Here is a 20,111-nt window from a genome sequence, read left to right as displayed (position 1 = left end):
TTCAATCGTGTCCGGCATGACACGATAGAAGCGCTACAAACAAAAGCAAGCAAGGTACGCTATGTTGTGAGCACAGACAAGGAGAAGCCAGGGGTGGCAACTGTTTCGTCATTGGGTGGCTATGATGTGAATGGTTTGCGGAAAAAGGCCACTCAAATCCAATCTCACCTTGCCCTGCTGAGTTTCGTAAAGGCTGACTTGCAAGTACACAATGGCACCATTCTTCATTTTCTTTTTCTTGCTAGGGTGCTATGGTGAGCATGAGTTGGAGTGGGGATGGCAGTATGAGGGTGTTGCAAAAAGGGCGCTGTACATGTTAGTGAGGTGCATCTTTTTCGACACGTACATTTGAGTCGAGGGGCAAAAACTCCTTGAAATAGGACATAAACCACAGAGAGTGTCCGCACAGGACCACCGTGTCGGTGTCCACAGCATCGGAGAACAGCCACTACCACAAAGAAGAGCCAGGACAAAGGGTGAGAATATCGAGCAGAATGATCGAGAAGAGGCGCACCAGTATAAGACGAATGCAGTAGAGCGCTGGTACCTCATTGAATGCATCGATCCGCTGCTTGCCATTGCCCTTGACCGGCTTATTTCCAAAGTTCTCGGTGGGGTCCAGCATGGTGGCATATGACTTGTTCATGTCGAAGGGCTTCATGATGGGTGCGTTGCGGTCAAACCACGATGGGCGAGGTAAGGTAAAGGCCGGGGTGATGCTGACTGAGTCGGGATTGTTGGTAATTTCTTGGAGCCAAGGCAAGATGACGAGCTTCTCCTCAGAGCGCTTCAACCGATCATACAGGGCTGTGGTGATTATAAAATGCCCAGCAGCGTGTCAAGGCAGGGTGCATATGGTGCATGCGTGAGGCGGTTGCAGAAGGATCTGCACTATGTCGATGCGGGCGTGGCAGAGCGGGAAGAGCGGGCAATTGAACCGACCAACGATGGCGGTGCTCAGACAGCGACGGAGGTTGGAGCAGACCAGGATGGCGCGGCCATCGTGCAAAAACTTGGCCTTCACATCGCAAGGCCATTTGTAACGAGCAAGCAATGAGGACGCATGCTCAAGCACAAGTTCTGGCGACAGGATGCGCATCGTACGTGGTCGCTGGTTGTGTGTTTAGCCTTGATGTACTGGCGAGCCGAGTCGGCTTGCTCCACACCAGTGGCACTGCGATGAATGGATGACAGCACCCGCACGGGACACGCAGCATAGCGCAAGATCAGAGTATGAGTATGAATACATATGGCTTGTGGACCATCAATCTAAAAAAGGGGGAGGGGGAGGGGCGTGATGCAGGGCTTGCAGCGGCCGATTCGCAGTAGTACCAGAGGGGGGAGTCAATGAACCACGAGTCGCTCTGGGTTAGGGTCAGGTAGGCATCGTAGACGCAAGAGTAGATGAGGCGGAAGATGAAGGTAACTTTGTCGCGGTTGAAGGTGACGTTCCAGGTCGACTCGCCGTGGCGGATAAAGTAGAGCTGCCAAGCACAGCACATTAAAAAAATGAGTAGATGAGGGCACAGGGCGGTGGCTAAAATAATGCCAGGCTGTAGTGCTTAGGAAATTAGGGGCAAAACCAACGTAGGCATCCCAACCTTTTTGGTGGCGATGGGCTGCAGGTTGGCAATGATGGTGGAGTAGTCATCGGGCTTGGCCCATTTCTTGTCCTTACATCTACCAGTGAGCGTGGTTGCCACCGCACAACATCAGCACAAATCCACCGTGAGCTGCCATGACAGCTCTTCGACTGCAAATCCTTCAGAAACAGGGGAAGCTGACTGAATTGCCGAGCGTACTTGGTCTTGTAGACAAAGACATCATGATGATATTGGAGCCAGGCGCAAAAGTAGGCGGCCACCAAGAGCAGGGCCCCACCCAGCCAATACAGCAGGGTCGCCACAAACGTGCCGACAGCCATGTCGCAGTTGCGGAAACTTCAATCACTTCTACCTCAGCCGTTGGTCCGCCAGCAACAGTGAGGTCAAGACTTGCCACCAACATGCAAATCAAGCCATAGCGAGGACACCTCAATGTGCATTCAAAGACTCCCTTTACCCCGCTCGCCATTCGTCCATGACCTGCAGCGCACGGGGCCGCTGCCCTTTTTTTTTTTTTTTTTTTTTTTTTTTTGTTCTTTTACCTTGAAAACCAAAAAATAAAAATAAAACACAAGACCAGCCCAAAATTCGATTATCATCACTGAGTTCGCTAAATTGACCCCTCCTCGTTCCCTCCCTGCCTCTGTCTTTGTCTGCCTCCGTCTCTGTCTCTATCTCTGCCTTCGTCTGCCTCCGTCTCTGTCTCCGTCTCTGTCTCCGTCTCTGTCTCTGTCTCTGGCCGCTCTGTCTCTGTCTCTGTCTCTGTCTCCATCTCTGTCTCTGTCTCTGCCTCCGTCTCCATCTCTGTCTCTGTCTCTGCCTCCGTGTGGTAGTTGTGCTTTTCCCTTTCTCTCTTTCTCAAACCGACCAAACCAATTCATTTCTGCCTCCGTCTCTGTCTCTGTCTCTGTCTTTGTCTTTGTCTCTGTCTCCGTCTCTGTCTCGCCTGCTTGGGCGGTTCCTGAGATGATGGACTTGTCCATGGTTGTTTGGTTGGAGTCTTTCAGACAGAGAGCCACCCTGCGTTGATTGCCATAACAAGCCCTGAAGCGACTGCCATAACAATCTGAGCGACATTGGCACACTTTGCAGCTTCTTACGGCAATCGAGCTGCGTAACACGATATAATGCACTATATATAAGAGTTAATGCATCAATCATAAGGATCACAACGTTAGTTTATGAAGCATATTTTGTTGTTAAAGTAGAAATAAAGATACTGTTGGTCAGTTTGGTTGGATGTTGCAATACCGCTCATGGGGTCAGGGTGAATTGTGAAATCTGCATGTGCTCAAACGGCAGCGCCCTCCCCATGACCCGACGCCCGATTGGCCGGGTCCTGGGGCAGGTTGATCGCCGCCGTCGTCGAGATGCTCGGGCCTGGGGACAGGCGGTGTGTGGTCCAGCTCTGGGAACATGCCATTGCAACAAGTTGGTTGTTGTCTCTTTGTGACGCACTGTGTCGGTCACATGTGGGAGCACACCATCATGACGACCGTGGTACGCACTCCTCTTACACGCCTTCTCTTCAGTTGAAGCGCTGTTCTTGAGCTCTCTCTCATTTAGATGATAGAGTTTCAAGACTCTCTGAAATTTATGGGAAACTAAAGGTGTTAAGCCACAATACAACATCAGTATATTCCTATTCTCTTCAAAATTTCCTTTGAATCTCCTTCTCTCTCGTACTTCCCTCTCTCTCTCTCTCCTCTCTCTTTTTTTTTTTTTCATTTTTCTTCTGCTGCTGCTGCTGCTCGGAATCGCAGAGCGCGCCTTGCTTCCTCTTGCCGCCCCCGCGTTTTCCTTTCCCGTTGCTCATTCGACGCTCGACGTAACTTCAAGGTATGCAGGTGTCGGCTTCCTTTGCCTGTGCCATGGGCTGCTTTGGGTTGATAGAGGGCGAAAGGCATCTCACGCCGTCTTTTTTATGGTTGCAGCATGTTGATGACAGCTGTCTCAGCGCTGCGCGCTGGTCGTCAGGCCGCCGTGGCGCTGCAAGCCCCCGTCTGCTCGGTGGCTGCCGCTTACCGCCGCCTCTCTACCTCGGATGTACGTGATCAGCTCAAGGCCGGGTTGATGCTTGTGCTGCTATCGTCCCGCCGCCGCCTCTCGACGACGCCGCTTCATGTCAACAAACGAAAAACAGCAAACCAGCAGACGACCCACCGCCTCACTGCTATTTCATTTCACCCCTGCAGCTGATCCCACAAGTTCGCGAGGATGAAGTTCATGCTGGTATGATTCGCCACCCTCCACAACTGTCCCCCGCGTACCTTCAATCTGTTCTGTGCTGTCATGACCTGCAGCCCCCAAAGCTCACGGCAGGCTTGTCATTTGTTTTTCTTCTGCTGCCGCTCCGTCTGCCTTGATGCTTGGTTCGTTCAGGCTGCCTCGAGAATGTCATTCAGCGGCCCACTTACAATGCTGCCGATTATCCCACCATTCCGGGCACCTCAATTCGGTATGTCCTGCCGTTGAGCGCCTTCTCTGATGTCCGAAGCACCTCCAGGCTTTTTTACAGTGTGGTTTGCCCTTCCCGATGCGATCACTTACCATGATCGACACATCCAATAATCGCTTTTTGTATAATGCCTTTAGCTGCTTGAAGAAGGAGACTCCTGCTCCAGGCATCTCGCTGAGCACCACGGAGATCCCCGAGCTGCAGGCCGGCGAGCTCCTGATCCGCGTCAAGCGCGCAGCTATCTGCGGTACCGACGTCCATATTTACAATTGGGATGAGTGGAGCCAGCGCACCGTCCCCACCCCCATGGTCACTGGCCATGAATACTCTGGCGTCGTCGAAGCTGTTGGTGACGGTGTCAAGGGCTTTCAGGTTTGTACTGGCCGTACCTGCCTGGCGGTGTCAAAAGCCCAGCGTGCTGTGCACCGCCCGAACATACAAACATCTCATACCCCCCCCCCCTTCATTTGTAGGTTGGCGATCGCGTGACCGGCGAAGGCCACATTGTTTGCGGTCACTGCCGGTAAGCTGTCAAGTGTTGTCATTCTTTTGGCATGAGCTCGCTATCCCCCCCTTGACGCCCGCCTGTGAATGTATCCGCACCTGCTGTGGAATGAATTGTTCATGCCTTTGTTCATGCCTTTGACTTGACTTTGCTTCGCCCTGTCCTGTCCTGTCCTGTCCTGTCCTGTCCTGTCCTGTCCTGCCCTGCCCTGCCCTGCCCTGCTCTGCCCCGACAGCAACTGCCGCGGCGGTCGCCAGCACTTGTGCCACAACACGGTTGGCGTTGGAGTCAACCGTCCCGGTGCCTTTGCCGAACTTTTCACTCTCCCCGCCACCAATGCCTTTAAGCTGCCCGAAGAAATTTCCGACGACGTGCGTTTCCCGCATGCTTGGATAGCCAATCGTGGCACCCGGGGGTCGGGCACTCGTCTCACTCCGACTTGTTGGCATTTTCCCCACTGTCTCGTTTTTTGCAGATGGCCTCCATCATGGACCCCCTTGGCAATGCCGTGCACTGCTGCTTGTCCTTCGATCTTGTCGGCGAGGACGTTCTGATCACGGGTGCTGGTCCCATTGGCATCATGGCCGCTGCCATTTGCCGTCATCTTGGCGCTCGCTTTGTTGTTATCACCGATGTGAACGAATACCGCCTGGGCCTTGCGCGCGCCTGCGGTGCTGATCTGGCCATCAACGTTGGTGGTGCCAACGCCGATGACCTTCTCAAATCGGCCATGACCGACCTTGGTGCGCACTTGCAGCCCCCTCCCCTCGCCTCTTTCCTCTCAATGAGAGAACCATCGGTGCATGTCCTGGCTGGGGGCCATCGCGTCTTATCTTCTCCTGCAAACCTCGTACATTGTGTAGGCATGCTCGAGGGCTTTGATGTTGGACTTGAAATGTCTGGCCATGGCTCTGCGCTTCGCAACATGTTGAACAACATGGCCCACGGTGGCAAGGTGCGTCCCCTGTTGCGCCTGCGCGCCCTGTCTACGTTGACCTCTCGCTTTGGCTATTGGATACCTTGTGTCGCGCTCTAATCGGCTGTTGCCCGTCGCACATTGTTCAGCTCGCCATCTTGGGCATTCCTGCCGAGCCTTTCCCGATTGACATGGATAAGCTCGTATTCAAGGGTCAGTACAATCCTCTTGTCGTCATGCCAAGCCCCGGCTAACCTGGTTTCTCATTCTCTGGTTTACCTCTCTCCCACTCTACCCACCAGGTTTGACTGTCAAGGGCATTTACGGTCGTGAGATGTATGAGACCTGGTACAAGATGCGCAACATGCTGATTGGCGGCCTGAGCAAGCGCTTGGCCCCCATCATCACTCATAACCTCAAGCTCGAGCAGTACAAGGTAAGACTAGGCTGCGGGTCTCTTGCGATTTGGCTATACCTCACTATGCCTTCTTGGTGGCGCAGGAGGGCTTTGAGATTATGCGAAGTGGCCAATCGGGCAAGGTGATCCTTGAGTTTTAAGCACCCTGCATTAGATAGAATGCGCGATGTCCTTTGACACTGGGATAATAAACACACGCCTCAACCACTACTCTAGATGAAACAAGGGTCAAGTGCCTCGCTTTCCGCTTGACCCCCTTTCCTTTTTGATCGTCCAATCAAAACTTTCTTTTCTTGTTTTGGTTTGTGTTTTCGTTTTCTTTTTTCTTTTGTTTCCTTTCGTTTTTTTTTCCAATTGACCCACGCGACCGAGACGCCTTGAGTGCCATCAAACAAACCCAAGAACAAAATTCATTTGCCCGCAGAAAACGCACACGATGCCATGTGAAGAAACCCGCTCGCATTTTGAGCTATCACTCATCTCGATTTTGCAAGTGACAGCATACTGTCATGAAAATACTTCGAAGCTAGATGCATTAAGAAAGCAAAGGAAGCGCCCGAGTCCACAAGACTCCGACTATGCACACGTTTCATTAAAATGAGGTTTTGTCAAAGCCTCGGCCCCCACTATGCATCACCTCCGCGAGCATGAACATTATGGCTGGCAGCAAATGTCGGCATCCCTCCTGTCGCTGCTGAGGCACTGGCTCCATGCGCGGCTGTACTCGAGTTGGGTACATGCCCCGAATTGACCAGGTTCTTTAGATTGATCCTGCAAACACCATACACAAAGCAACGTCAGTCTGGTCACTCTTTGAGCCCTTTGAACCAAATATCCGAGATGGCTAAGAGCCACAAGGCTACTGACTTGACAGCATCAATGCCACCGAGCATCTGCTCACGGAGATTTTCCACCTTGATATCCCCCTTTAAAGAATCTTCAAGGATCTGCAATCCCAGCCAGACAAATGGTATGGTGAACCCGAGCCCTGCGCGTTTTCAAAGCCGCACACACGCGCAAAGGCGATGATTGTAGTAGACGTACAATACTCAGATTCTCGGTTCGGCTCTCCAGCATGTGCTGGAGGTCCTCAAAGATGTGTTGCTGCAGGTCGTCGGCCGCCCAGACCTTGTAGAGAGCAAAAACATACGAGGCTTGCAAAGCCAAGCGGGCGCGCCGAAGCTCCCGCAGCGCTGTCTCTTGAAGCTCCCGAAGCTGCCACTCGACGGTATTTTGCTTCAACAGTTCTCCGCGCGCCTGTTCACGAATCAAGCTCTCCTCATGGGACTACGCAGCAGCAGTTGCTTGGCGTGAGTGGTTTCTGCGAGGCCCCGCCGCGGGACAAAAGTGCAAGTGCGCAGGTGCACAAAGGCCCAGACCCGAACGACTCGAAAATTGCTTGAAACGATACCAACCCGAGCGCGCGAGTAGTAATGGATGAAACGAAGCGAGTCGCGATTTGGCTTTTCCGGGACCGCAGCTTTATTTTGAAGAATCCTACACGCCAAGGTGCGCAGCGAAAGCAAGCCAAGGTCAGAAAGGGCTTCACCTCGAAGGCTCCACGAAGAGGTCAGTCCCCAGGAAACAGTGGCCAAGCTTACCAGCCCGGGGGAAGTTTGCCCGTTTCTTTGAAGATATTGCAACGATGTGTACCGCCCGCCGCATCTATCTCGCGATGCTGAATGGTCTCGCCACAGAGCCAACAAAAGCCGTGGCCGCACTAGCGAACCCGTGACCAAACACAAAGCAACATGCAGCAAAAATAGAGCTGGTGAGTATGCATCAGCGTAAGGCGCGGGCTTGTGGTGCTTGCCGCTGTCGAGACTGGCATACCTGGCGACACATAAGCCAGTTGCAACCGCCTGCCTTCTCGATGAAGGTGTCACACTTTGGACACGGCTACGTGAAAGGCGAGGTTGGATTGTGATGAGGATGTGCGTGGAGCGACTGACTCCAACGAGAGTCCGGCTTGCTACTTTGGGCTTTTGATGGAGTGTTGGCTCGTGGTTGCGTACCTTGGCTTGAATGGAGCTGAGCCAATCAACGGCGCTGCCATCCACCTTGCTTGCAGTCTGGAACTCGCGCATCATCTACCGTGGAGATGGGGGTTGGGGTTTGAGCCCGGTGCCAGGTATCGACTGGATCGGCGTTTATGGCCAATAGAGTACCTCGCAGGTAGCAGGGACGTGAAAGACGCCACATGCAAAGCAAAAGACTTCATTGCAGACGCCACATGTCACGCTCTGGTCTTGCGCTTCTGCGTCGCTCTCCGCTGTAATGTGTGGACGCATTTTTTTTTTTCAGGCAACAACAGATAGGGTCAACATGGATGAGAGATGTAGACGGCAGTTCAATGGATGTATGCCCCGCTGCACGCCGCCTCTTCCAAACGACCTCAGATTGAGATGGCCATATCTTCGGACAACAAACGGCCAATGCAGATACAAACCAAATCGCCGCTCCACCACTGTATTGCAATTGGGCGTGGGGCACCACTTGAGACTGGGCTGTTGCTGAACGTAGCTCTCGATGAGTCCTTTGATGGCCGCCTCCTACTCGAGGCCCACACACACACACACACACGCGCGCGCGCGCGCGCGCGTGAGTGACTTGAAGCCTGAGTCTGATTCAAAACAGGTTGTGCAATGGGAAGGGGGAGCTTGTTGCATGCTATCAAAGTCCACCTTATTCATGTTGTGCAGGATTGAGAATGGAACCACCACTGGGCAAGAGTAGCCGACGCAGGAAATTTGGCCGGGCCGGTGCGTGCGCAGCTGATCCTACAGTGGGTGGCAAACTTCTTCGTCACTCAAACGTGCATCGGGTCGCTCATCGAGCAGAGAAAAGTTTGAGGAGAGCTCTGACCTGACAGTACGTCTCCCAGCAGGACATGCACGCTTTATGGCTGCAGCCGCAGAGAGCATGAAGCTCGCAATCTTCATCGGAACAGACGCAACACTCTTCCGCCGCCGTCTGTGACCCAGTGCCCGAATCGGCTGCCGATGGTGCCGGTAAACATGCCTATAAAGGTATAGGGCATGCAGCGAAGAGGTGAGAAACAAGGTGTGGCTGCATTGCATGTATGCGAACCAAAAAGTCGGGGACATGGGCATGGTCTGCATATGCGCCGCAGCACTGGGCAGCACTACTTACAGCGCGAAAGGCAGCGTCTGTCGCACTAAAGAGCGCGGTCAGCGACCGCTCGGTGCTCCAACCATGTGCTTGAAGCAGCGCCATGGCTTGATCGGGCGTGACACCGCCAACCTCGACAATGCGATCACGAAAGGCATATATGTTCTGCAAGATCTCCTCTGGGGTTCGCGAGCACGGTTGCTTGCTTGGGTTGGGCAGAAGATGCACATCCGCTACGTCCTGTTTCGGCGCATGAAGCGAGGGCAAGGCCATGGCCGGTTAAAAAAGAGACACCCTGGTAATGAGAAAGATCAAGCTACGAGTGTTTCAACACAAAGCAGGGTTGAAGCGACCCACCTCGTCATCAGAGTGGTCATCGGAGTGGTCATCGGAGTGGTCATCGGCAGAGAAGTCCTCCTCTTCCTCCTCATCAAAGTCGCTGTTTACAAAATCGTCCTCCGACTCCATGACAGCTGCAGAATCCTTTTGACTTTTGTGCGCCGAGGTTAAATGAACTTTGGCGCGCTTGGAGGCCGGAACCGCCATCCTGGGCCACCTCGCGCCGTCACGGGGCCAGCCCAAGGGAAAGTGGGTGACCACAGTCGGAAATGCGGTTTCGGCGGTGCAAAGAAAGTCAGGACCAGGGGGAGCAAGCTTGAGACTTGGTCGCGAGGCGGTAGCAGGCGACGCGCTTCTGGCCCGTTGCGCGAGCCGGGACCCAAAAGTCCCTCGGAGCCAGAAAACTGCCTGACAACTGACGATGACGAAGCGAAACCAAAGTGAGGTCAACACCACACCAGAGGGAGCGAGGCCGTGCAGCTAGAGAGCACGTTTTGATAGGTAGACGAACCAGTCGACCCCAGAAGTGGCGAATACGTGTGCCGGGACGGGCAGGCCACTACTGCGCAACACGGCTGACAACGACAGTGAAGAGCTTGGTAGCGAAGCTAATCGGCACAGTAAGGCCAAGCCCCATGCAATGCCTTGTATGGTGCATGCAGCTACAGCACCTGCATTCACAAGAAGACAGCTGGGTCAGACATCAGTCAAAGACAAGCAACTGGTGAGGCGCAGGGCCGACCAGCCCGCACGGCAACGCAGCCCTTGTGATCAGACGCTGAATGAACCCTGCCGCAACCCGTCATGCACCACGCCACTCGCCACCTACACTGCCCAACATCTATTCCCCTCCAATGTTTCCCCAACGACGCCTACACACGACCCCTCCCTGTGTAAGATGACCAACAGGTCTCGCGTCACCACTGGTCAGCAGTCCCGCCTTCACGACGACCGCGCCCTCCACCTCCTCGGGGCTGCCATTCGCCATCGGCCCTCACGTACCTCACAAAAGCACAAAGAAAAATCGCTTCGGCACTCGGCGTCATCGCCAGAGATGGTGGCAGTCTCTGTTACAATTTCAGAGAGTGTGCGTGAGCGTGAGTTGGTGGAAGAGAGCCTTTATGCGTCGAACTAGATTGAAAGGGGAATAACACAAGGATCGAGAGATAGAGAGAGGGAACGTGAGAAACATAGAGACAGAAACAGACCCGGGCAGTAAATGAGAGACAGAAGAACACACGGTGTATCGATCCACTGGCTTGTTGAATGTCAGCACTTTTGGACCCTTCGTTTCTTAACGATGACATTTCACGTTTTGAATTTTTGTGGTTTTCTTTCAATCCAACGACAAGCAAAAACCGGCGAGACGGGAAGATGGAAGGCGCAAGGTCCATGACACCGGCCTTCGGCCGGCTTTGCCACGATGGATTTGTCTGAATTGCCATCTACTACCACCTACGGCAGGTCGGCATTGGATGAGAGCTCGCCTCGCTCCAGCTGCTCAATCTGGCGACGCTTCTCAGCCTCAAACTTGATACGCTGTTGCAACAGGGCTTGGCGCTCCTGTTGGACCTGTCATTCGGTGGGCATTGTAAGGCCGCAAAGACCGACACGAAACAATGAGCCATGCTTGCACTTGCACAGGCCTTTGGGTAGCCCAAGACATCGGCGTGCCAGGAACGTACCGCAGCTTGCTTCAGCTCAATCTGCGACTCGAGTTCCTCAAAGTGACGGAGCTTAATCTCCATCTTGGCCAGTTGCGTCTCTACCAGGCACGCTGCCAGAAACCTCATGCGGCGTTCCGTCGCCTTGGCCAATTTCTAATCAAACATCAAACAGCAACCATGAACCAACCAAAACAGCGCTCCACAGCAAGAGCCAGAGACAAGCGCCCAGCACAGCTGGGAGGGGCATCGATAACACACCAGGGCCTTGCCGCCTGCAGCTTGCAGAGCTGCACGGGTTGCAGCCTCAACATCGGCCTGGGGAACAGCGTCTTTGAGGACATCTTGCACGCCGTTGACGCCAAGACCTTCCTCCTCAGTCCCGCCCGTTTCATTCTCGCCAGCCCCGGTTGATGTGGAGGCCGTACGCGCCTTGGCCTCTGCGGCTGGCGCCTCTGACGCCGTAGCGTCGCTGGCTACACTGGCCGCGCTTGTGGATGTGGCTGGGGCACTGGCGGTAGCCTCATCGGCCTCGGTCCGACCAGCTCCCCGCGCTTGCGTCTCGGCAAGTTTGCGATCGCCCAGCGTCCGCAGTGCCGTCTTGGCTGCCTCGGCGGCCACCGCGGGCTGCAAAAGAAGCAAAGAGAAATAAGCAAAAGCAACAGCAAAAGCAACAGCAAAAGCAACAGCAAAAGCAACAGCAAAAGCAACAGCAAAAGCAACAGCAAAAGCAACAGCAAAAGCAACAGCAAAAGCAACAGCAAAAGCAACAGCAAAAGCAACAGCAAAAGCAACAGCAAAAGCATATTGTGCAACTCAGTCGGGCAACAGACAGCCTCTCACGCAGCATTGACACACACGACGGCCTATAAATGCGTTGGTTCCTGTGACGTACCTCGATTTGCGTTGCCAAAAACGAAAGCGTCATCATGAGCGGGTTGGCAGTGGAGGAGAACGGCACAGCTTCGGGCGCTGCACTCGTCTGCGCCTTCAAAAAAGGATCCTCAATGGGCAAGCTGCATTGCATGCCGGCATGCAACGAGGTGAATGATACATGTCGAGATTGCATCGAGCATGGAAAGAAAAAAAAACACAAAGCGGCGAGCATTTGGTCGAGGAGAATAAACTCTTTCACAAACATGGGACATGGAACAATACAGAGAAAAGATGACCCGAAGAAAGAAGTCACCAATGTGGCTCTTGCTTACCGGACAAAGGCCGTGAGGCACTCGTCATGCGTGCGCTTGGGCTGCCCCGCGTGGCAGACGTTGTTAACATGGTCGCGCACGGCCAGCCAATCCTCGCGGTAAATATCAATGGCCTCAAGCAGAGCCAAAAGTTCTTCGTCTGTCCAAGGCAAGCCCTCCTCGGGCACGGTGGGGAAGATGTCGCGCTGCAACAGGAATTCGGTTCGCGAGGGACTTGCTTCATCGTCCTTGCTCTGGGGCTCGCTCTTGATGATCGTCGCCGAAGTACCCTCCTGTGCTTTGGTTTGCGATTCCCCGGGGGTTTCGCCATCTGCATCTGTGTCCATGGCACTGATATCACCAGTTGCGGTGCTGCCGCGGGCGTCTGTAGAAGCGCCGGCCTTGTCATCGCCGGTCTTTTCAGACGCCGCCAAGGCTGAGCCACCCGTGCTCGAGGGTGCTTCAGTCTTGTCGACATCCATCTCCGACACTGCGGAAGTCGCAGGCTGACTGGCTGAATCGGTAGCCGACTTGGGTGAGCTTGCCACTGGCTTGCTCTGTACGCCCAACGCCCGTGTGACCAACAAAGCCTCGGATTTTTGCGCGCGCTCCTGTTTCACGCATGGGTAGGTGTCAGTTGTATTCAAAATGGTCGGTATGAGCCTGGCACGAGTACGAGACTAGCTATACAAGACCCATGGGCGGGAAGAGGGTGACGGACCTTGGCCGATAGCAAAGACGCGTGAATTGGCCGCAGTCCAGAAGGCGTCTCTGCCAGCACGTGAAAGTGGGCGGTCGAGGGTGGGCCCATGGCTGTAGGCCGACTTTCAATGTCAACCTGGTTCAGCCGCACGCAAGTAGGTCAGCTGTGTTCTTGAGCAGAGCAGAAGAAGTCCGTGGGATGCGGGGATCGAGAACGCACCTGGTAGTTGATGAGGCCCCATTGCTCAAGGAACGCGTGCACTCGCAAGATGGCGCAGACGTCGCCCGCTATAGACACGCACAAATATGTATCGAAAAAAAGATCAGTTTGTCCTGTGGGATCCGAAGTGAGACATGACAGTGAAAGAGCATGCCACGCACCCAGATGCCGACGGCAGGCCGTGACCGTAAGGTATTGTGTCGGGTTCAAGCGATACGTGTCAATCATGAAGTTGCGATACGACATGTATCTAAATCGCCGACGAGGAGAGCGCAACAGGGTGATTCAGTTTTTGTTGAGAGGGAAACGTCCCAATCGCGGGCCTGGTCTTCTCACGTCACGGCAAGCGACATACACTTCAGGCTGCTTTGTAGGATTCTTATCGTTGAAAAACTCCGGCAACGCGCGCACTTCAATCTCGTGAATGGTATGGTAATCGAACCAAGCTGCCGGTGCGGGGATCACAATGTGGTGCTGTTGCTCCTCCACAAGACGCTGCGCATCCCGACATCAATCCGAGGAGCTCAATCAGACGGCTGGAATCAAATCAAACGCAATTCACCTACCACCTGCACAAGAAGACAAGACATACTGTGGCATCATGCTCTTGCTCTTCCTCATCCTCGGTTTGCATCTGTTCCTCCAGCTCGCGAGCTTGCTTCTTAGCATGGATGGCCTCTTCTTGGGCTTGAGCAAGCGCATTGGCAGCATCCTCCGCTTCCTCGCGTGTCTGGACGACCACATCATCCGTCGACTACAAAGACACGCAAAACATGAATGCGAGACGAGGTGAGTGCTCCAAACCTGCGGTACACAATGCGGAATTCGAGGGTGCCATGCCTTCGGAGCTCCAACATGCTCAAATTGCAAGAGGTTCGTACCACGGCCGTTTCCACAAGCCCCTTCTTGTCACCGGCTTGTTGAGCCGCCTTGCGAGCCTCTTCCTCGTGCTCCTGCTCTTCGGCCTCGGCCGCAGCAGCAGCGCGCGACCGACGCCGCCGTGCCACCACACGGGGAGGTTCATCAGGCACCTCCACAATTGGACCACCCTAAGACATAGGCAAAGCACATTAATGGGCTGCATAGCGGCGCATCCGGTCAATGCTGCAAAGGGGCAAGGAGCTGGGAGCACGTACACGCGTGGTGCGCTCGCGTTCGCCCAAGGCCTGTGTGACATCCATCACCTTCTCCCCGGTGGGTTGAGCATTGAGCATGGGCGGTGGCTGCTCTGCAACGGGCTCTGGGGCAGGCTCTGGGGTGGCTGTAGCCGTGGACGCACGCTTGTCTCTGCACATGCGATGCACCGATGACATGAGAATGACATTGGTGTTATTGATGTAGCCTGGCTGTTCGTTGACATCCCGCCCTTCAGCGCCTCGCGCGGGAGTAGCTCGGGGTCATCGTGATGAGGGTGCCATGGAAAGCCACCTCGAAAAGAAGGCCATCACAACAGCCAAAAAACATACCGCTTAGATTTGCGAGCGGGTGTATCTTCCACGGGAGACGCAGCGCGTTTCTTTTTCTTCTCGGTACTGAGGCGCATGATCAATCAAGAATCAGAGTAAGCCAAGCTACCGGAACGACCGCATCGACAGGTTTGACGAAAGTTTGCTTACCCTTTACCAGAGCGTTGGCGGGCCCGCGAGTTGCCTTGAGAGGCACGTTTCTTTGACTAAGCAGCACCAAGCAGCCATGCCATCAATAAGAAATCCACTGGCGTTGCAGCCTGATGCGGCTTGCGAGATGGACAGGCGCGCACCGTGCTCATTTTGTAGTCTGTGTCCTCGTAGTCTTCCTCGTTCATAAACTCGTTGTACACTTCGGTGTGCAACAACCACCAAGCAGTCACCACCCACGTGTCTATGACGGTTGGCACCCAGAGGCACATTATAAGGGTACCTGCGCCGCGGCTGTAGGGTATATGGGAGAAATAGGTGGATGGGATAGGGGTGCGTACCGCGGGGTTGAAAAGGTTCCACCGAGCCAGTGACGGCAGATTTGGGCACCCAAGTATCATAGCTAGCAAGAAGATGTGCCAAACACGACACGCGCGGAAGATTGTGGAACGGGCAGTGAGCTCCAAATGGCGCACCGAATGAGGATCGGCTTTGGCCTGGACCATTTTCGTCGTTTAGTGCCTGAGCCACTGGGGGCCAGGACAAGAGCGACTCACCTATCGGGAAAATACCACCAGTGGGCCAGCATTTGCCCATTGCGCTCTTGCACGGGGCGCAAGTACTCTTCATCTGCGGGGCGACACAAGATGAATATCAGACGTCGTTTCGCCACAGAGCAAGGCGCATGGGCTGGGAAGCATGGGCACATACCGTCGTCTTCCGTTGGATCCTTGTCTGGGTATTGGGAGATGATGTGCGTGGCATCTTTGTGGTTGAGGGTAACAGTGCATTGAAATTTCTGGCAGGTCGAGTGCGTGCAGGACCATGCCAAAAACAAATGTAAGTTGGATTCATGCACGCGAGCCTGAAGATAAAAACCACAGGAGCAAAAACAGGCAGGCACGAAACGTGGACTGACCTCGGCAAGCTCGGCGAGGTGTGCCTGCTTGGGAGCACTGATGCTGCTGTCAAGGAAGATCCTTGGCCGCGGCCATAATCCCTCCTGCACACAAGTTCCACCAGCAGTGCGAGTCGTCCAGAATAAAACTCTTTGAGGCTTGGCAAAGCCGCATTCGATCCGAAAAAGACGGCGCAATCAGCGAAAACAGACACGAAGCACAAACCTCGCGAAGCTTGTTGCTGATGGCAAGCATCATGTCCATGTTTGAGTTGACGCGCTGGTGATTCCATTCAATGTTTCGACTGCCAGGAAGGTAAAACGCCATGAGATCTCGCGATGCACGACATGTCCCAACACAGGCACGAAAGCGGGACACGGGTGCTGTACGCACATGTTGTTGTCTGCTTTGAATTTGAGGGCTTCACCGACAATGACCACGAGCGGAGAGTCGGCGCTGTAATCTTGGAAAAAGCGACCCTGCATGCGTGCACAAATGAACGATCGTGAGACCAAGGCGGCAAGTAGCCCTTATAAGGTCCGCAACCAAGAGGCAGGATGACGCACCGGGAGGCGCAGCATGGCTCGGTCTTTGCTGGCCTTGCCAAGGTAAGTCTAGGCGTGCGTGACACGTTTGGATTCAAGATGAGGACCGAGTAAGCGTCAAAGGAGGCGCAGATGCAGAGTCATTGCCAGGCGAGGGCCTTGTCCCCAGGCACATCATACCTCTTGGAATGACCAAATGCCGCTGATCAGCTTGGCCAGCGCCTTGTTGCTGATGCCCGCATCGCGATTGTATTTGCCGTAGCGTTTCTGGTGGGTGCAGAAAGGGTCGGGAGAAGTGAGCGTGGCAGCTGGGAAAAGCTGAGAAGTGGAGCCAGGCAAACGGGGTGGAGCTGTTTCGAAGCGCTGTCACGGTGCCACGGTGTCACGAATCAATGGTGTCTACAGATGGATGGGTGCGCGCTCACCTCGACCGCTGCCTTGACCTCTTTGAGAGCCTCGTATTCAGCGCTGGATTCAAACCGCGAAGCCTGAGGCCCGCCATTTGGCTTGCGCAGCGTCTGCTCCGCCATAATGGCCGCCAACGGCCCAACCGTCTGCGCTGACCACTTGACACACGACGAGCAGTGCTCGCCGCCAACGCACAGACGGCGACACACAGAGAAGGAGAGAGCGCGAGACCCGCGACCAACTTCTCTCTCTCTCTCTCGCGCACACACACAGAGACACACTTGACCGTTTTCTTTTTTTCTCTCTCTCTCTCTTTTCTCTCTCTCTGTCTCTCTCTCTTTCTTTCGCGTCGCGCACAGAGAGAGAGGATGGGGAGAGGCAAACACAAAATACATGGACTAGGGCAGAGATTGTGTTGAGTTGTGGGATACTGGCAGAGAGAGGGCGCTGGGTGCGGACAGGCTATAGTGGCTTATGCTACGTTAAACCAGAGAAAAGCGGCTGACGAATGTAATGCTGCAGAGACTAGTGCCAGGACGCTTCACAAAGGCAGAGATGGGCAAGGGCAGAAGAGACAGTCGAAACACCAGCGACGAGATCTGCAACGGTCGCGCTACCAACTGTTATACAATGCCCAAGACCAGAACAAGTGCAACAGATGTTGTGGCGGAAGGGTGAAATGCAACCAGACACACTGACGGATGGCTCCTTGGTGATGAGCAACAGCATTTCGACGCTCGTCCTCCCAGCCGGCATCCCTGATCTCGGGACCTTCGTGCTGGGGCTACAGCTGTTGCCGGCTTCTGCGTGAGGCGTGTGGGTGGGAATTGAAGTCGCTGTGTCAACATGGCCACGACCAGCACTCGGGCCAGTGCGGCGCAGGGACTGGGCAGCATCAACCTGTGGGGCTTTTCACCAGCACAGCCCGTCACAGCCTGGCTCAACTCTGAACAGCCATCTGAAGACACCTCGGACACAAACATCCTGCTCTTGGGGGCAGGTGATGGCCGACATCTTCTTCAAACCTTAGCCCAGCGCCGCCGCCATCCAAACCAGCGGCTCAAAATTTATGTCATCGAGTCGGCCATGGAGTTGTATGCACGCCAGCTCCTCTTTCTGAAGATCCTAACCAAGCCCCTCGAGGTCTGCCAGCCCCGTCACCCATCGGTCCTTTGACGCATCGTTGCGCAAAAAACTACATACATGTTTTGCCTTTTTGCCAATCCGTGCCGCCAACCAACAGGATCTGGGCCTGCAGGACCGTGCCGAGCATTTTCTTGAAATTTACGGCAACACGTTTGTTCGGTAGGAATCTGCGATCCTACCTCTTGTTCCATTTGCCTGATGCTCTGCTTTACCGCAGAACACGGAAGTGGGATGTTTACATCCATGGTCTCACTGAACGCATGACTGGTGTCCCGTGCCCGCATCATATTCAGCGCATCCACGCACGCGCTGCTCAAGGAGCTGGCCGCAGATCTGCTCCAGGCGGTATGCTTGTGAAAACATCTGGTTCGGCTCTTCGTACGGCTGCCACCTCATCTCCGATGCACTTCGTCACGAAACGACTAGGTCACCGATCGTGATGCGCTGACGCAGCAGCTACCTTTTGTACATTTGGACAAGCTGAAGTATCGCGAGATCGATGCACTCGAATCCATCTTCAAGCTATGGCGAGGCGCCCCAGCCGAGTACGACCTCCTGCGCCAGTGTGTGCAGGCCCCATGGGCAGGTCATGGCCTTCTCATCCCTTTTGGCTCCTTGTCATAGGACCGAGTCCATGCAGTTGAGCTGGGACTTTCGCTTGCGCTCGTATGTTTCACGCGTTTCCTCTGGCTTGGATCAAGCCCATGCCGGACAATCGCCCTTGTGCCCAGTGTCTCACGGCACGCTAATCGACCTGCACATTCATGTCACCGACAGATATTATCAACAGCGCTATGATAACCGCGATAACCTCGCTGATTGGGACTATTCAATGCGCCTGCGAGACACGGCCAGCATCATTCGCAGTGCCCAATTTCTGCGCTGGCGGTTTGTTGAAAGCTTTCCGCAGCTTTGTTCTAGCATAGAAAATTTCTCGCTTGAAGTCACCTGGTGTGTGTATTGTGCGTCTGTCTATCAGGCGTTCGGGACTTGCGTTTGAGCATCGTGACGCCGACTACGAGGCGAGCAACTACACGCTGGCCTCGGGTCAGATTGTTCGGACAAAGGTTTGGCCAGTCGGCTACATTTTTCCTACCCTTTGGCACCTTGTTAATGGATTTTTCTTCGAATTGCATTTGCACTTGCTGACCATGCGCTGTACCCTCTTGGGGCGAGTCTTGTATAGGAGGGACGTGAAGGCCGGCGTTCCTACTTTGGCGACATTGTCACAAGTATGTTGCCTGATCATCCACGCTCTTGGCTCGCCCGCATTTTCTGATCATTGCCTGGCTTGAGTCTAGGTCCCTACATTTCGTACGGACTGGTCACGGACAAAGAAGACTTTTACAAGCGCCGCAATGACATTCATGTCAAGGTTAGGCTTTCACCTGTTCCTGGCTCCCGCGCTTGCATCTCTGCTTAGCGGCCGCGTAATACTGTTGCATGGCGTTTCTATTATGTTACCTTACTTTCATCTTCTGGTCCCCGTGCCGCTTGCGTGGTGCTGACGTGATGGTACGGATGGCGTTGCTTTAGTCTGCCAGTGATATTTCTCTCTTTAACGTGATGGATATGTGTGCTGAAATGGCGACCGGCCAACGTGTTCAAGGTACAAGCGTTATGTCTACCTTTTGACTTGCCGTTGACGCATCCTCATGCTAAACCCGCTCTCGCATCGGACTCGCTTTGATTTGTTCACCTCTGTCTTTGATCAACGCATGCAGGTGAAGTGGACTTGGACAGCCCTGCTCCGTTGAAGACGGTGGCTCTGGAGCCAGAGCTTCATGATGGTAGGCTAGGACCACCCCACGCCCTGTTCAGCAGCTCCACTCGTTCTGATTGGCCGCCCCTGGCCCTGGTTAGATGTTGCTGGAGTGGAAGTGTTCTTTTTGCCGCTCGCGGCCACTGATGACATCAAAAGCAAGGCTCGCTTTGCGGATCTCTTTGATCTCATCTACGTCGGCAACAGCTCTGCTCAATTCGTCGATGCTGGACTCAAGCATTGTCTCAAAGCAGAGGGGCAATTGGTGATTGAGAACGTGCGACACATGGTCTTGCTCTCTGCAGAGCAACGACAACTCTACGTGGACAAGGTTGGTGTGGCCTTCCCATTTGTTATTCTGACTTTGAACTTGTATGTGTGCCTCATCCATACACTGGGCACTCGCAACCTTGCTGGCAGATGCGCGAGGCGGCTGAAGGCTTAGGTTATCGGTGCGTGTGCTTCGTTCCCTCCTTGCCAGAGGACGCTGAAGCTAACCGGCAAAGCGCGGGTTATGTCCCCTGCCTCATGTCCTTCCCTTGTGGCCCATGCTTTTGGTAGAATGCAAACAGCTACCCCAGCCGAAGCCG

At 54.4% G+C, this 20,111-nt stretch overlaps 6 protein-coding genes across 6 annotated transcripts in view; 2 read left to right on the top strand and 4 right to left on the bottom strand.

Moving 5' to 3' along the window:
* Positions 1-108: 108 nt before the first annotated feature.
* MONBRDRAFT_32599 (uncharacterized protein) lies at positions 109-1,954 on the bottom strand (the record flags this gene model as incomplete). Its single annotated transcript, XM_001746086.1, has 8 exons — positions 1,803-1,954; positions 1,602-1,680; positions 1,333-1,484; positions 1,105-1,174; positions 943-1,018; positions 515-807; positions 347-448; positions 109-249 (listed from the first exon to the last, which is right to left on the bottom strand). The coding sequence occupies exons 1-8, from the start codon at positions 1,922-1,924 to the stop codon at positions 109-111; spliced, it is 1,035 nt and encodes a 344-aa protein (XP_001746138.1). The 5' UTR covers positions 1,925-1,954.
* Positions 1,955-2,275: 321 nt separating this feature from the next.
* On the bottom strand, positions 2,276-2,587 carry MONBRDRAFT_8614 (uncharacterized protein; the record flags this gene model as incomplete). The annotated part of the gene is made up of 1 exon (XM_001746085.1): positions 2,276-2,587. One exon carries the CDS (start codon positions 2,585-2,587, stop codon positions 2,276-2,278), a length of 312 nt encoding a protein of 103 aa, XP_001746137.1.
* Positions 2,588-3,349: 762 nt separating this feature from the next.
* On the top strand, positions 3,350-6,273 carry MONBRDRAFT_32598 (uncharacterized protein). Its single transcript, XM_001746221.1, has 12 exons — positions 3,350-3,443; positions 3,539-3,650; positions 3,800-3,836; positions 3,987-4,062; positions 4,200-4,434; positions 4,536-4,585; positions 4,803-4,938; positions 5,043-5,310; positions 5,431-5,522; positions 5,633-5,696; positions 5,786-5,919; positions 5,985-6,273. Exons 2-12 carry the CDS (start codon positions 3,540-3,542, stop codon positions 6,039-6,041), a joined length of 1,260 nt encoding a protein of 419 aa, XP_001746273.1. The 5' UTR covers positions 3,350-3,443; position 3,539; the 3' UTR covers positions 6,042-6,273.
* Positions 6,274-6,367: 94 nt separating this feature from the next.
* MONBRDRAFT_32597 (uncharacterized protein) lies at positions 6,368-9,579 on the bottom strand (the record flags this gene model as incomplete). The annotated part of the gene is made up of 12 exons (XM_001746084.1): positions 6,368-6,672; positions 6,769-6,848; positions 6,946-7,188; positions 7,317-7,398; positions 7,503-7,621; positions 7,735-7,800; positions 7,917-7,991; positions 8,070-8,173; positions 8,351-8,453; positions 8,767-8,922; positions 9,055-9,273; positions 9,391-9,579. The coding sequence occupies 12 exons, from the start codon at positions 9,577-9,579 to the stop codon at positions 6,528-6,530; spliced, it is 1,581 nt and encodes a 526-aa protein (XP_001746136.1). The 3' UTR covers positions 6,368-6,527.
* A 1,095-nt stretch (positions 9,580-10,674) lies between these two features.
* On the bottom strand, positions 10,675-17,008 carry MONBRDRAFT_32596 (uncharacterized protein; the record flags this gene model as incomplete). The annotated part of the gene is made up of 24 exons (XM_001746083.1): positions 10,675-10,944; positions 11,058-11,192; positions 11,298-11,663; positions 11,932-12,052; positions 12,245-12,903; positions 12,945-13,061; positions 13,146-13,213; positions 13,307-13,395; positions 13,501-13,640; positions 13,738-13,899; positions 14,027-14,194; positions 14,282-14,432; positions 14,612-14,677; positions 14,762-14,817; positions 14,905-15,005; positions 15,103-15,164; positions 15,319-15,391; positions 15,473-15,626; positions 15,681-15,764; positions 15,886-15,964; positions 16,054-16,139; positions 16,227-16,274; positions 16,386-16,472; positions 16,631-17,008. 24 exons carry the CDS (start codon positions 17,006-17,008, stop codon positions 10,828-10,830), a joined length of 3,567 nt encoding a protein of 1,188 aa, XP_001746135.1. The 3' UTR covers positions 10,675-10,827.
* A 451-nt stretch (positions 17,009-17,459) lies between these two features.
* MONBRDRAFT_25830 (uncharacterized protein) overlaps positions 17,460-20,111 on the top strand; it is a gene marked incomplete at both ends in the record, with an annotated part of 6,803 nt that continues 4,151 nt past the window's right edge. The window contains 13 exons of the mRNA XM_001746220.1: positions 17,460-17,613; positions 17,644-17,756; positions 17,857-17,918; positions 18,053-18,104; positions 18,186-18,304; positions 18,384-18,425; positions 18,537-18,647; positions 18,739-18,826; positions 18,946-18,991; positions 19,061-19,134; positions 19,296-19,368; positions 19,484-19,549; positions 19,623-19,852. Coding sequence (XP_001746272.1) covers positions 17,460-17,613; positions 17,644-17,756; positions 17,857-17,918; positions 18,053-18,104; positions 18,186-18,304; positions 18,384-18,425; positions 18,537-18,647; positions 18,739-18,826; positions 18,946-18,991; positions 19,061-19,134; positions 19,296-19,368; positions 19,484-19,549; positions 19,623-19,852 — 1,230 coding nt within the window. The remainder of the gene's footprint in view (positions 17,614-17,643; positions 17,757-17,856; positions 17,919-18,052; positions 18,105-18,185; positions 18,305-18,383; positions 18,426-18,536; positions 18,648-18,738; positions 18,827-18,945; positions 18,992-19,060; positions 19,135-19,295; positions 19,369-19,483; positions 19,550-19,622; positions 19,853-20,111) is intronic.

Source organism: Monosiga brevicollis, genomic scaffold (genome assembly GCF_000002865.3).
Source record: "Monosiga brevicollis MX1 MONBRscaffold_11 genomic scaffold, whole genome shotgun sequence".
Taxonomy (NCBI): Eukaryota; class Choanoflagellata; order Craspedida; family Salpingoecidae; genus Monosiga; species Monosiga brevicollis.
This window is presented reverse-complemented; position numbering and strand designations above follow the sequence as displayed.